The sequence below is a fragment of the Argiope bruennichi genome, chromosome 5, assembly GCF_947563725.1.
Source record: "Argiope bruennichi chromosome 5, qqArgBrue1.1, whole genome shotgun sequence".
NCBI lineage: Eukaryota > Metazoa > Arthropoda > Arachnida > Araneae > Araneidae > Argiope > Argiope bruennichi.
This window is the reverse complement of record NC_079155.1, coordinates 37,690,571-37,707,738: the sequence shown is the minus strand read 5'-3', so window position 1 is coordinate 37,707,738 and position 17,168 is coordinate 37,690,571. Positions and strand designations below refer to the sequence as shown.

Here is a 17,168-nt window from a genome sequence, read left to right as displayed (position 1 = left end):
CTGCGAATCGATCTCAAAATTTGAAAGACGAAATAACTGCTGCATATTTTCAAACTATACAGAAGATATCATTTCTTTTCTGAATGTATATAAACCACTTGAAAAAAGTTCATGTATAAAAACTGAAAAAATGGGCAAACATTATTTTTAATCTGTAAGTGCAACAAGATATTTGTTTTATCATACATTACTGACATTTGATAAATGTTATTTTTAGATGACAAGCCTAGAGATAACTAGACAAACAGATTTTAAATGTGGTATATGTTACTGTTTGTCTAAATTTCGACAATGAAAAAAATTGCATTTACAAATGTCTAGATAAATTAATTGATGAATATGAAACACGTCTCTTTATCATTTAATACATACAATAAAAGGGACGGAAGAAAGAAAAGATATTTATTTACAAAAATAAAGTTAACAAAACCTATCAGAATATTTTTTTCTGTTTTTTTTTTCGGAAGAACTTTACCTTAGATAATGCTATACACAGTCGTTGTGTCCTTTCTTTCTGTGAAAGATCAATTAATTGTTTTTCCTCATACCAGTTGTTGTTGTTTCTTATGGAACTTGCCACAGACAAAACCGCTGTTACGAAGACAGCGATTTAAGCCGGAGGGGGAGCGTCTCTTGTTTTTATAGTTGCGCCAACTAGGGCCAAAAGTACGACTTTGCTACTCATTCGCTTGCACAGCCCCTTTTTAAAGGAGGGAACATCCACACATCTCCCAGACGGAACAACGGAAGAACAACCATGTCCAAACCCGGGATCGCGGGGAATACACGCTACTCCTATGGCAGGACGCCGGATTCATGCCAGTTAGCATTGCGTTTAGCATTACTGTTAAGAGATTCACTTCAATCACAGGTGTCGCTTTTAAAGCATGACATTTTCCATCATCAATATTTTTATTTGTAATTATTGTACAGATTACTTATATATATATATATATATATATATATATATATATATATATATATATATATATATATATATATATTCTGAAAATCTTTTTTATCTGAATGGTTGTACACATTAGAAGGCATTGCGAAAACGGTACAATTTTAATAGTCATTCATAAATTCTAATGGTAATTTACTCTCAAACTGAATTCGTTTTTATTTGAAAAAACACACACAATTATTATAACATTTAAACTATCAAATAATAATTAGGGAAAAAAGTTTATGATTTTGGACAAGCAAAGCAGTATGAATCTAGTTTTTAATAAAGAGTGACAGAATTCAAAACGTCGCTAATATTCTATTTTTAAATATCTCTGGAGATTTCCAAGAGAGAGAGAAAGGGAGAAACTATTTCTAACTAATATAAAGTGGTGTGGAATGTTTTCGCTCGGAATTTGAGATTAATGGGAGATAAGTGGAAAGGCAATGTTTTCCCGATGCCATTCTGTCTAACATGTTAAGAGAAAACGTAAATCGTCTTCACTGTAGAAAATAATGCAACAACAATGATTTTTAAAAGTTAATTATAAATAATCTAGAAACATCATGGTGTCATTTCTTCCATCATCCTTTATACAGATATATGAATGGTAGGTAAACAACAATACATTTTTTTAAAGCAAATTCGATTCATATAATTCTATTGAGTCTCTTGCAAGTCGATTGCTTCGGAAATACTTAAATTCAATTTACTTGGCTAAAACAAATTCAAGAGACATTTTGGGAATAAAAGAAGAAATAACATTTTCTATTTATTCATATAAATAATCTATCACGACTTTGCTTTCTGATAATCAATATTATGTAAGTTCCCTAGATGAGCATTGATTGAGATGTTCCCATGCTTTGTGAATTCGAGAATAGAGCATCAAATTGAATTTACTGTAGCAAACATTTCATTCTATTATAACGCCATCTGCTGAACTTTAACGATTCGATTGCATCGAAATGCTTTCGCTATTGAGCTTCCCTAATGATTTAGTCTACTTTGACAAAGCAAATAATTTCCTGCTTGAATAGATTTTATGTATTTTATTACATTGAAAGTATTACAATAATACTTACAAAACTGCGTTCAATATGTGTTCAATTTTAGTGGAACGCAAAGTCATCATTGAAACGATACCAATTTCAGCCTATTATGACACGATAAAAATTACAGTGAGAATATGAGTAAATATAAATATAAAAGAAAATATAATTTATCATAAATTCTTATAGAAGATTCAAACATTTACTAGTTCACAAAGTCTAATTTATATTTATTTTTAAAGCGACAACTCTTTCAAGTGTATTCTTGCGTTTTGTCTGTCAGCAAATTTAATTGTCCTTTTAAATCTTAATTCGAATTAAGTATTGAACTAACTGACTTCATAGAACGGTGTTAACATAGTGGGTCCTTACCCATTATATAATTAGCAGTTAATTTAGTAAGGACAATCAGTTTGCTTGACTGCACCTTATAACAATAAGCGTTATCATAATACTCTTTTAAATTATATTTGATCAGGAAGCATACATCATTCTAATTGGTTGAGCATGTTTCAAAGTGGAGTTATGAATTGGCAAAAATAATTCCAGTTCTTGAGGTTGGATGCTCTGCTAAGTTTTTAGTTTGCAACATTTCTTTTAAAAAAATTGGGGATTGATGATTACTGATGACTAATTTAGGCTCATACGCAATCAAATGAAATCCATTTCGGGTACTTCAAAAATGGATAATGGGACGCTGCCGGTAGGATGATTGGGTCCCACAATCCTGATGAAAATAATAATGGTGTTGGGTCAAGTCCGCTCCTGCTGATAATGGGCTGTGTCTCTTAGGGGAGGTATTGTGCAGGAGTCGGTGGTGGCCATTAGGATTCAATTACAGTTCCTGCCTACTACTGTCGCAGAATCTTGGTCATTGAATTTAATCATATACCTTCAGGAGCTCGGAATAACTCAAATATGCTTTCAAATAAAATAAAAATTGGCGATATTAGTACATTAGATGAAATAGGATGATTCTGCCATGTTTCCAGCACAAAGAATTTACATTAAAAGAGTGTTCAAGAGATTTCTCCAGAAAGCAATTGATGGGGAATGTCCCTTGGTGACTTATCTAAGAGTTATAGGTATCCATATAAAATAAAAATGGAATTGGACCAATGGTAGGGATTTCTTCTTTTCTTCAATTCTTTTTCTTAAACAACTTAAGTATTTTATAAACATGTATTAGAGACAAATACTAAACAAATAAAGCATAATATTAACATAATATTTTATGCAACAGAATGTAATAAATGTAATGAAATTCAAAATATATTTTCTAAATAAACAAACGAAACTAAGTTTTAATAAAGTAGAGTTGTAAGTATTAATTCTAATCATAACTTGGGACCCACTCTATTCTTGGGCTAATTACCAATTACTAAATCTTCAAAGATAGTACTTATATCCTATATACTTATTCGAAAATGCTATCAATGGTAGAAAAAATTATATTTCAGGCTTCGGGTCATTAAATAAACTGTTGGAAGACACACGAAGTCTAAATTTGCTGGCTAATAGTAAGGGAAAGAATATATTTAAAGAATACAATTTCTTAGTTCCTTTAGCCTATTTGGTAAAATATTTAATGCCGAAATTGCGAATTTATATAAAATTTTCTGTCTCACTCCAGTTGACAACCCTGTAGCACAATAATGTACAATAACGTAGGACATCATATTATCTATAAGATTATGCAAAATTGCGGATAGTCTTTAATATCGTATTAGATTATTCATTATTGTATGTCATCAGATATTATTTGTTATTAAGAATAGAATAAAGTTTGTTTTGTTTTGATCTTAAAACTCAAAAACCTTGCATTTGGTTTACTAAAAATTGTAAAGGAGAAAATATCTAAAATGTATTCTAGATTCTAGACAAAAAATAATTGTCAAATTGCGACATAAAGTAGAAGACAAAAACGTCAAGGACAGATTATTCCGCTTGTAGAATTTTAAGAATCGAGACATCTATACTTTGTTCCCCGACTAAATTTATCTTACATGGATACAAGATGTGTAATATAGACGGAGGTTCTAAGAAATTCCGCCTGAAAAGTTTGGAAAAACAAAATAAAACTGTTGAACCATTCAGAAACGAGCGGGAGACCTAAAAATACTTGAAGAAACATGCAAGAAAATAAAACTATTTGAAATTGGAATTCCAAACTCTCTTTGCAATTAAAAAGCAGAAGCTTGCATATATATTTGCTTTTTGGTAAGAATTTTGATAAAAGTATAGAGGAATTCTCGTGTCCTATGTAAATAAGAGGACTTAGATGGATGTAAGAAGTTTGTTTGATTTATCTTTTGCTTAAAACTTATTCCAAAGTTTACGAATTTAATTCATATACTTAATCTTTTCTATAACATTCTTGAAGACATGAATCAACTGATCTTTACATTTTCATTCTTTCTTAGGATAATTTTAAAACATGAGTTGACTTTATTTTAATATTTCAATAAGCCATTGAGGAATGCATATCACGAAAGATATTTCTAAAGCGCACCAAAGCTTTCGAAGTACTTTATTTACGAATTCATTTTTTTTGGAAGCGATAATAACAATTTTCAAATCAAAAGAAATATTTGCTCCTTTTCTAAGACTAAAGCTTTTATAAACGACTTACAGCCGAATGTTCAAAATAGAAAATCTAAAAGTTTGCAATAAGTGTTAAAGGCTGGAAATAGTTTGTGAATTATGCAATAAGAGAATTCAATTTGATGAATTTCCAAATTCTTAAAAAAAAAAAAAAACAGATTAATAATTTTTCCTATTAATTTTTAATGATGTTTATATTTTAATTTATATAATTAGTAACTTTCTTATTTGCATATAAATGCCACAATGCAGTCAATTCACATATTTGACTTCATGGGTTAAATTTGATAACCGCTTAATCTCAATGAACAGAAACCAAACATAAAAAAAAAAACATATATTAAATAATTATTTGGAACAAAATTGTCTTTAATTGACCATTTACAGATATGCCCGATTTTACGGTGCACTAAACTGATGTCTCTAAATAGACATACTTTCAGTCCTTTTATGTGCTTTCTTTGTAGTCGTTTTCCATTGACAGTGAAATAAATTAGGGAATGTTTAGTCTACCGTGATAATAAACTACTTTTCATGGATAGTACTTTAAGAAATGTTATTTTCATCGAATTCATTGCCATTTTCGAGATAATGAAGGTTTTTAAACTTTTAAATAACATTTAAACATTTAAATAACTTAACAAATTAAAATCAAATCATTTAATATTAAACTAAACAGATTGGCGCTCCAAAGCGCTCAGCAGCTTATACTTTACAACAAGAAAATGGACTACATCGCGGCTGTTATAAAAAACATGGCAAAGAGCATCTAAAAGTAAACCTGATGGAAAATATATTTTAATCAAAGGATTACCTAAACATCTTTTTCTACATTAACTGGGTCAGGTCACAATAACAGCATTATTTTATTGTAATATATTAATTAATGTTGTTTTCTGAAACTAGTAAAATTCTTCGCTAGTAAATTTGTTGAATATTATATGGAATTTGATTAATTGGGCAGACAATGAATAACAATATTTTAGTTCCAAGCTGTTCCAATTAAGTGGAATCGTGTATACTAACATTTAAGATTTACTCATATCTAAAGCTAAATTGAGTACTCTCTTATCACCTATTAGATAACAAAACCATATGTGAGAATTATTGTTCTAATGCATTGTGGCCAGGTTTACTGCTAAGGATAGAGTAGAATTATAGATGGGCCCCTGTTAATAGAGAACACATATGCTATTTATAAGATTCGAAAATCTGACTATAGATTAATTAGATAGATAAGCTATTATTTAGAATAATTATATTAGATATTATTGATAGATGGATAAAATATTATATATAATTCGCCTAATTGGGCAGATATCTGATCAAAATGTTCTAGTTTCAAGCTGTCTTTATTAAGTGGAAACTTCTGTACTAAACATTTGACATTTACTCATATCAAAAGCTAAATTGACATTGTTGTTGTAATGCAAAGTCTGTTTGTCTGTTCTACCCAGGTTTATTGCTAATGATGGAGTAATATAAGAGATGATTTCCTCTTAATAGGGACCACATATGCTATTAATAGAAATACAAAATACTGACTTTGAAATCCAAGCTTAGTTTAGCTAGATAAGAGAGCCGTTATTGAACACTAGGCGGCCTCTTTCAGACATGACTTCATAAATTTCAGCTACGGTGAGATGGTAGAGAACGTACTTGCAATGCAACTTCTTTCTCAAGTTTTTATATCACATCAGCTAAAAGATATTTGATTGATCAAGCCAAATATAACTTGTATCATACTTTTTCCTATACTTGCTGAATCTCCGACAGAAGCCATTAAAAAGTCTATTTGAGTTTCATGCAATCCAGAATTTAGGTTAAGTAGCTAATAAAAGTGAATGATTTCGAATTCCATGAACAGTTCAAATGGCAAAAAGAAATGCAGAAGGAGCTTTAGCAATTCAAAACAATAGTTAAAACTAGTAATTTCAAGAATAAGGTATTCTTTAACTGAACAATTATTTCATGTCATTTATTTTGATAGACACGTTACCACGCAACGTACCGTGGATCTAAAACAATGCTTACACATAATGAAACCGCAAAATACTTACATTAAATACTTCTTCTAGTTAACCTAACTTTAAGAAGATAATGCTTTTTAATTTTATATCTTCATTTAATCAACAGAAGAAGCAACGACTCTCTGAAATTGCAAAGAGATTCAGCATACTTAAGAAAACTTCAAACAATGGTAGTTTGCACTCCTTGTCTAATTCAAATAAGAATTTCCTTTTAAGACTAATGAAATGAATGTAATGGAAGACAAGCTATCGGTGTTTCCCATTGTCTTTAATTTAGTCTTCGTTGTTTTATCAGTCATACAATGTCTTTTAGGAAAGTTCTTGAATTCTTGGAAATTCCTCGTCTCCTGGGAATCGCCCAGGAAGTTTTGATTAAGAACATGTAAAACAGATTAAATAAACTGTACAATTAAGTTGCTTAAGAATGGTCTATATATTATTTCCTAAGAATGTTTAGTTTATTTGGAAGGACAATTCAATGTGAAATATTTAAAAATTATGTTTTAGGAATGCTGAAAATTTCATTATGGAACGTATTAAACCTATGAAGCGAATTTATTTTAAGGATTGTGTCTGAATGCATTCCAAGTATTGTGTAGCAAAGATAACTGATTGCAGATGTGCCTTTAAGTTAATTTTCCGAATTGCTTTTTTTAATTCGCTAGGATATTTTTTTCTTCACGTTACAGTTCGAATAACATAGATAAAATTTCTTTAAATAGGTTGATTTCATACCAAATGTTCTGAAACTCAAATATTGTCAAAAAAATTTTAAATAAAAAAAAACACAAGGAAAAGACAAAAATAGTAAAAAAAAAAATACAATAAAAATATAAATTTATTTTAAACATTAAATTTAATTTGCATTCAACAATAACATATAACTAAATTTTACTTTTACGAGATGTTGATAATGATATTTATAAATACACTATAAATACGTGTATTATAATTGGTGAGACTGGAAGATTTCAGTTCAAATTTAACTGTTTGCAGATTTATATGCAAGATATATTGGTTTTAAAAAATATGGCACTAAGTAGTTTTTAAGAAATGATTCTGTAAAATTTAACCTGCTCACTTATATTGTTATAAAACACTAGTGATAGTGGTCATCTCGAAACTTTCTTACAAATCCCCCTCCCAAAAAAAAATTGACCTCTCCTCTTCTCTCCAAATAACATTGTGAGCTTTGAACAATGCCTTGAAGACCAATAATGTTCAGAATTATAATTTCTGACTCCCGCAAACGAAACTTTTGTGCTTCGTAGTTTAGTAAAAAAAAATCTGAATACACATCTTTTATACTTTTTTGTCAGTCGCTTAAAACCAACATTTTCTACGGAAAAATATTTTTCTGTAAGGAACTCACATAAAAATTTCTTCATTTAAAATTGTGGCGTTTTAGAACTAATGCGTTTAAATTTCTGAAAAAGAACAGACTGACAGATGATTAAACCTTTAATCGACCTTATTCAAAATTTGACAAATAGCTGCACTCCATATATTAAAATTTATTAATTTTCAATTATTATATGCTTTTTTAGTTTTTGCATTTATATGGATACAAAATTACAGAACAGCAAACAGTTACGTTTTTGATGCATTTGTTTCAAAATTTCATATGTATCTATATTTTAGATGCAAAATCTGTGTATCAAAACTTATCCATCTCGAGTTTTAAATTCTGTATCATCGTATTCATCTGTACTTGGGCAAATAGCCAGACAGATATTTAATGAATGGAATTTTGAATCATATCTTGCCCATGCATGTCAGATTATTGAACGACAGACGGACAAGTTCTAGCCGAATTTCGTTCAAAATTTGATATGGATCTAAATTTTACATGCTGAATTTGTGCGTAGATTTTACTTAGTTTGATCTTTACATTCTGTGTGATCATGTTGATTTGTACTAGGCAACCAGAAGATTTTCTATGAAAGTATTTCTTGAGAATTTAAAGATATATAAACTTTAATGCCTATTACACAAAGCATATTTAAGTTATCATATTCATAAACAGACATACAGACTAATTCATTTTTTTGGCGGGGATAGAAAAATCTGAAGCTTAGGGATTCATAAACATCTTGAGTTTGAGTCTGAGGTTTGTAATATTTTATCTTTATAAATAAACTTTGTGAGTCAGCAATCAATATATTCAGTTAAGAAGAAATTTTTATCTTACAATGAGTAGTTTTGCAGATACAAAATATTTAAGCAGCTTTCAGCAAATCAATATCTTAGGTTGAAAGATCTTTTTTTAACTCAATTTTGTCTACAACATTTTATTTACACATTTCATTGTATGATAATCAATAAAATGAATGAATAACGATAATGCACTCTTTAATGGATACATCATGATATTAAGTTTTGCATATCTCATCTGACAGGTTTCTTTCTCTGAAAATGAATTGATGTGTTTGCATTTATTTGTTTTTTTTTTTGTTTTTTTTTTCAAACAGTTTCATCAACGTCAGCTTTTCATAGCAATGTCATTCTTCTTTTCTTCTTCTTTCTTATATACCTTCGAATTCTTCTTTTGAATATCGATACTTGAAGACTGACTTCCAGCAACTACTAGTCTATTATTATTTTCAAATGGCACGCCTTCAATTTCAGAACGTTTATTTTCATCGATTTCCAAAAACTTTTCTTATCTGTTATTTAATTCTTCTAAGATCTTCTTGGTGAAACATTTTGTTTTAGTTAGTGAATTGAAGTTCTAATAGTAACGGAAAACATTTCTTTTGCTTTAATAAAATTTCCGCAATAATGGAATTGGACATGTATCTTAAAAGATAATAAATTTTTAAGTTTTAAAAGGAACACTTCTTTGATCAGAAAAATGCATAGTGAGTATAGTTATAAAAAAACTCAACAATTTCATAAGATGATTTTTTAAAATTTAATTAACGTAAGTCCTTATTATAAAAACATATTTTTTTTTATTTCTTCTCAAATTTCATTTACAAATACTTTTGGCCCACAAATCATGCAAAGCAAAAGCAATATAATTATCAAAAAATTCGAACTGGGGATTTTAAAGTATCTCCACTTTTCACAACGCTCTGAGTTCCAGAACACATTTGTGGAATTATACCGCCCCTCAGTGAGGCTGAGTTTTGAGCTAGTCGGATAAATATGACATATTTACCAGATCAGATTTATATATTTTTATTACATTTTTATCAAAATTCTTTAAGAGAAATTATCTCTCTCCGATTGCCTAAGTATATAATAATTACAAAACATAAAGAGCTACATAGATAAAATTTGGTTACAAGTTGAGCATCTGATAGGAACATTTGTATCAAGCTTTGGATGAAATTAGGTAAGCATTGACACTCTGGCGATGCATAATTGAAATTCGGTGTATGATCTTGTGACTGCAATTGTAAAATTTTGATTTAGTCGGTCTGATAAGAGGCGTTGCACATGACATTGTCAATTTTTGGATAGTTGTGTATTTAACAGGTCTAAGTAATAATCCCTTAGAAAAAAATCTTCAATAATCACATGTTTCATTCAATAACAATTCTAATTACTGTTCTGCGAGACGTTCACGATGCACAAGGATAAGAAATAGAGGAGGATACAATATTGAGGAATACAGGGGATACGATATTTAGTAGATACTAAGCGAACAAGTTTTGGGAAGACCATTGCCACTGATTTCCGATTTCAGAAATCCTTTCTTTGTAAAATCATTTTTATTGCATTTATATATAATTATTAATTAATATTTACAAATAAAATGGATCTGTTGAATTTGTTTTTGTTTTTTTCTGATTCCTGGGCAAAAATGATGATTTAGAAGCTACTTATAATGAATATATATATATATATATATATATATATATATATCATTTTTAAAATCTTTTGAAATCAAAACAAAAAAAATGTATTCATTAAAATTTACTCGCATATTATTATTTTAATTTTGGGATCTTTTTGAGCAGAATTCTGTTTTCCATGCTTGCAGTCTAGTGATTATTATTTTGAAAAATTGCTAGTTTGTTTGACTTTGCTAACAAAACCAGTTCAAAAATAAATAAATATTTTAAAGCTGTTTTACAAAAATAAATCACTTATTTTTTGCATAAATAACAAAAACAATTTGCACTTCAATTTAATATAATCTATAAATCATTTTATGAAGAAATTAAGACGATTTTCATGTTTCCTTGTCTCAGTTACCTTAGAAGAATGGTCTTTTGCAGATTTAAACTTCAGAAACATTACTAAAATACAAACTGGGAATTACCTTTAAATAAAACTGTAAATAAAGAACTTTTAAAAATTAGTTATTTAAAATAATTTTTTTATTAAAATTTGTTATTAGAATAATAGCATGAAACTCTCTGTTCTAATAACCTTAAAAACAAAGCCAATAATTAAATGATGAATAGTTGTAAATAACTAAAGAATGGATTCTTATTAAATACAACATGCAAAAAAAAAATTAAAAAAATAACGAATTATGCATTTAACAGAAAATGTCATATAATCATTCAAGCAGAGATATAATAATACTTATAATTTTTCTCATTATAAATTTATTTCCAAAAAGCCGGAGCACTAGTACTTAAAAGTTTACAAGTATATTTAGGTTTATTAAAGGACGAATATGTCGTGAGTTAGTTTTCAGAGTAAATAAATAACCATGGAAATGATATTGCAAATTATATAAAAACATATTAATAAGTATGTCTGAAGCAGGTTCCGATGTCAAATAATTATTATGAAAAAGTTGAATCCTAAAAGTGTTATGAATATAAATTTTGCAAATTTAATTTGAGGAAAATTTTTATATAAATCAGAAAAACTATAAATCTCCCATTTGCATTTAAATGTTGTTCGCATAAATTATTTGTTTTTGTAAAAGAAATTTTATTCTATCTCATACCTCAATGTTCAATGTTGCAATTGTATCTCGAATGACATATACGTTACGCTCGCTCGCTATGATTAATAATAAGCCATAAAAATGATAGACTGATTTATCGTATTGACCTATTATTATTAATGGCTTCTGGTTATTAATAATAATAATCGATTAATCACATAGATTATAGCCCAACATCCACCTTCAATATTGCAGAATGTTTCATGGCACATCAATATTATATATATATATATATATATATATATATATATATATATATATATATATATATATATATATACATAAAAGATAGTTGAATAGCAATTTAATTATTATCATATATTTTAATTTAATAATCTGAATTTACAAATACTATGTGAATTCAATTGATCCAAAAATCTACATTATGGGGAATGAAATATTTTTAAACATAATTGCAATATAATGCTGTTATTAATGTGTTTGAGTAGTTTTATTTAATTTTAAAAACAAAAGGATGACAAAAGGAACGCTCTGCAGTTAGTGGCAAATACTTTTTAAAAAAATTTGATATGATTTTGAAGATTGTATGCAATACTAGATACAATCTAAAGAATAAATAATCAATTACGATATATTCTGTGAACACCTTGTTGATTCACAGTTCCTAAAGTTCTCCTTTCTCATTTGTTTTAATATTTTTGCAAATATCCAACATCATAACTCCTTCCAGCAATTCATATTTTATGATACATGGAATATAATTATTTATTGTACAATCTAGATATAATAACGCAGTAATATAATGTCAAAGTTATGAAAACAATTCTTTTAATAGATAAATTTAAAATATTTAAATGATTAGAAAATATGCACTGACAGACTTTCAAGAGATAAGATGAATACTTTTGGATATAGTTCATTAATAAATTACCTGAACTTTGATTCCCCGACCAAGCGATACTGGAAACCAAGTCCACGCCAGATGAAAACGCAGCTTCTGGGTAACCATATAAAGCTACTCCGCCCCGTTTAGTAAAAGGCATTCGGATTTAATTTGAATGACCGGACAGCCAAGACAGCATTAGTGGGAACTAAGGATGAGTCCTAAAGGCCATTACCGGTCATGGTACAATGCTTCCCTTAGGAAGTACGTCCCATCAATGGAAGCAGGTAGCCGAGCCCTACCATTTCTGTACTCATTCAGGTGTCGAGAACCAACCACTATGTCAGAAGCTTCTTATCCTCATAGAATGTGCTACCTAGTGGAAACAGCTTCTGGCTAAGTCGGTTGTAAGCCATTAAACCTTTCAATAAGATGATATCCAATCCACATTAGACAAGTTAACCAATGTGATTTGCAAACCATCCTCAAATGATATATGCCACAATTCATTAAATTATGAATAAATTTACTACAATTATGAACATAATAAACCTATTTATTACGTCTACTAATGCGGACTTAATATAGGCCCAATTAAATTTTTACAGATTTTAAAAACTCATCATCTTACCGATTGACTATATGAAAGCGTTTTTAAGTAATCATTTAACAATAGTCACCGAATTTGATGAAACATATCAGAAAATAATAGTCAGCATATTTGTTAGCATTCATCTTATTCATGAAATATTATTTTCTTCAAATGGGCGACTTAAAATGAATGAAGTGATTTAAAATGAAAAAATGTAATATCCCAATAAATAAGCAAATCACCACCATTTAGATAAAATAACGTTATAATTTTTAAATTAGAAGGATTTTATTGTGATCTTACCAAAATAATATTATTTTTCTTTATTTTGCAAGACGTAATTTGTTATCAACCACAAAGACGTTCCTTCTTATAATTGTAAGACATTGGCTAATATAAATGTAGTATGAGCCCCTATGTTACTCTCTTTACCTCTCCTGCAGATGGCAGTAGTGTTCCAACTAGAAGTATAAGGGAGGCAAACGGCAGAAGAAAGACACTTGGTGCGAGAGTGTGTGAGCTTCGAAGTTGAAGGATAACAGCCATGCTATGTTCGCCTGAACTGCAACCAACCTTATACTTTTGTTCTTTTGCTTAATGTTCGTGTAGTCCTGTGTTCGTTTATTAAAATATGGAAAAGACAAACGTGTAGCCTTCTTTCGATTGAGGACATGATCTTACATAAATGTACTTATGGAAGTGTAAAATTATCAAGTCCATTACAGTGAATTAGCTCTTTAACAAGAAAATTCAAAGTGCAAAATTGTGCTTGGATCAGTGATAATGCCATCAAAAACTTATCAAGTGTCGATCATTCTAATGACATCAAATTAATTGTTAATCGATCCTTTTTTTAAAATTAAATTATAATAAAATATTCCTAATATAGATTAAATATTAAAATGTATAGCTTTCTACATTGAAAATTTAATTAATTAAGAACACTCAAAGATTATAACTAAAATATAACTAAAAATAAATTAAACTATATAACTAAAAATAAATTAAAATTATGTTTCCTTATTCCGTTTATAAACAGATTATAAGATTCGAAATATTCTCGATAGCAGATAACATTTGGAATTATCATAGGATATTTCCTAATCCTTTTCGTGCATGGCAACAGAAAATACCCGCAGCTGCTTTCATCGTATTTGTTATTTCTACCATGATAGCATGTTTCCCTAACACTGGAATTAGTCCAGTATTTGGCCAGAAAAGATATCAAATGTGCATCAAATAACGTTATTGCCTCTTCCTCTAAGATTACGTCTCTTCCAGCCAATAAGCGTTTTGTTTCATTAATGGCTTCTTGGATACCTTACTTTCCTGAATGTTATGGACAAGGCAATGTGCCAAATGATGGCTTCTCTAAGCCTTTTGAAGTAAGCACTAATTTCCAACAACGATTTCAGATGTATTTTTAAATTTGCAATTTCAAGCTAAATCTACATTGTTTTATTTTAGATATAAAATTATTTTTGACCATTTTCGCTTTCATTTTTCAAATCTACGAGCTAATTTTAACAAAGATTTCGAAAAGATTTGCAATTCTTTGTTGTTGTTTACAGAACAAAGATCATAGCTTCGATTTCTTTCTTTTTTTTTTATGATGTCTAATTCGCCATGAGTCTTACAGCTCTCATTTCTTTATCGATTTATTTTATACACGAAGGACAGTTGAGAAATATACTGAAAACTTTATTTTTAGAATCTTTGGAAGGTGAGGAGATGTGACATCATTACTATGGAGAAACAGCATAGGATTAGGTTATAGATGGCATGCAAAATTACTTTTGGTAGATGATTTTCAAAACAACTTAATGGTTTCCACAGCCTTTCCAGTTACACAGTGAATCTCCGATTTACCATATGATCACCATAATAGAATTAAACGCGTTTTATTTCTTGACACTGAAATGTAATTTTATTTCTATGATTCTGCCTGAAATTATAAAATAACATATACAAATATCACTTTTGCGTTCCGATTTCAGTTTACTGCAATGCATAAAAAAGTCATTAAATAGTTCCACAATGCGTGTAATAATATCGTAACAAAAAGCATTATCTTTAAATTTATGTAAAATATAACATTATCTTTTAATTTATGTAAAATATAACATTATCTTTTAATTTATGTAAAATCAAAAGATAATGGAAACTAAGCGCTATTTGTAAATAACATGATTATTTTATATCTAAAACGTTTTCAATAAAAAACTATACCAGTAAACGAAATATTGGTAAGAAACTAAATTGCCTTTGATACAGGCTGTCTATTATCTGCTTTTACATCGAATTATGTAACTTGCATTGACCATCTTGAAATTCCTTCTGAAGTTTGAAAATATTGCTAGAGTGACCAGAAACATAGCCGGGCGGAAAATACTACAATGAAAGGAAACGCATTATGCTTTAATTACTGTCTTGAAGAAGAAGGTCATAACAAAATTTAGACTTAGCAAATTTATTGGATTTCCGAAGACACAGTCTAGAAATTAATTTATGTGAAAAAATTGGTTTTTAATACTTCGAAAATGAATCTTAGTTGGGATAAAGATTCATTTTCAGATTTTTTCTTGTTTGGCTCGAAAAAAAATTGACCAGACTGTTTACCTGTCCAGAGATAGCGACGAGGCAGCGGCAGCAGCACCCTGGTAAAGCCTATCCTCGACGTTGTGTCTGGTCAGTTCAACGACGCTCTTGTTGTTACTTTTGTTCCCTTGCTGCGCACCCTTGTTGGGCGTTCCTTGGTTAGGTGTGGGTGCCCCCACTTGCAAAGGTTCCAACTCATCCTTGGCTTCCTTGGCGGCGGACCTCTTGCGCCAGAAGAGGTAACACAGCGCCAAGGTGACGGCCATCGACGCCAGGGCTGCCAAGGATCCCAGCACCGATGCCAACATCACCCCGCCCTCGACGCTATAAAAGAGGAAAAAAATAATGTTATATATAACTTTCCTTGACTTCCATTATTTTTATAAATAATTTGCTTGATATAAAATATAGAAATATATTGTTTCAAATGTTACTAATAAAACATAAATCCAAAATTTGAAATAGATATTTTTAAATCAAAATTATTATATAGGTCTATACCATAATTATTACAAGCTAAGAAAAAGTACTAAAGAAAAAAAATCCAGTATAATCTTAGTTAAAACTACTTCGGGAGTGTTATTTCAGCTAATACTTGTATAAAGAAGCACTTAAACATTACAAACTTTAAACACAAATTTTAAAAAGATATTTTCTCACAAATGTTTAAAACTAATTTACTGTACGATCATGCAATTTTAATAGATAGTTATTGAAAGAATAATAAATTATTTGTTATTATGTAGCATTTATTAATTGAGGAAAATGCCGAAAAAACTTCTAAGATATGTTATAATAATTTATTCACACTTTTTACATATCCCTCCCAAACCTAACACATATGAGCTAGTTGTGTTTAGAAAGAAATCAAGACACAACAAAGTTTTTAGGATATATGCAAACCCATATAATTAAATGAAATGGATACCCAGAAAACAATTGCCTATATTTGAAGACATCACTTTTAAAGAAAGCTAATTATTTGAAAGGAGTATATAAATTATTATTTTCTTTAACTTACAAAAATATAAATATCTAAAACTACTATTTAAAGGCCTAAGTGATGTTTCGTAAAATTTGCAAACAAGATAGAAACTAATTTACATTTTTGCAAAATGTAAATTAGTTCTGCATCTTACTGATATACGTCCCTCCACCAACCACAGAGCGATTTCCCAAAAAATGTACATACCAGTTTTGTTTGTTTGACATTCTCTTTTCATCCGAGGATTAATAGTTAATCATTTTTTTTGTTATTGTATAAAAAAAAGTATCAATGTATTGATGACTGGATTTTAAGGCAACGTGTTTCAGTTTCTATAGCATCAAATTACATCTGAAGTTTAACAGTAGGTGCGCATTTACTTTTGTGGAAGCAAACCGGCTGAGCTAATTTCTATTCCTTTAGCTGGACTCCAAATTTTAAAACTTTGCAATGATTTCAGACTATTTATTATTCATTCAAATCAAATGATGTATAATTACAAAATATTTAATGTTCTTATAAAATGAATAACATAATTTGAACTGCTTCAGCATTCTTAAGGAAATAACGTTTTTGTTTCTAATTTATTTGAAGAAATG

At 29.1% G+C, this 17,168-nt stretch overlaps 1 protein-coding gene across 2 annotated transcripts in view; it reads right to left on the bottom strand.

Moving 5' to 3' along the window:
* The window catches only part of LOC129969666 (synaptotagmin-7-like), a 292,924-nt gene that overhangs the window by 182,610 nt on the left and 93,146 nt on the right, over positions 1 to 17,168 (bottom strand). For both annotated transcript variants that reach the window (XM_056084322.1, XM_056084323.1), the window contains exon 2: positions 15,606 to 15,908. In XM_056084322.1, the coding sequence (XP_055940297.1) occupies positions 15,606 to 15,892 (287 nt within the window). In that variant the 5' untranslated portion in view covers positions 15,893 to 15,908. The remainder of the gene's footprint in view (positions 1 to 15,605; positions 15,909 to 17,168) is intronic.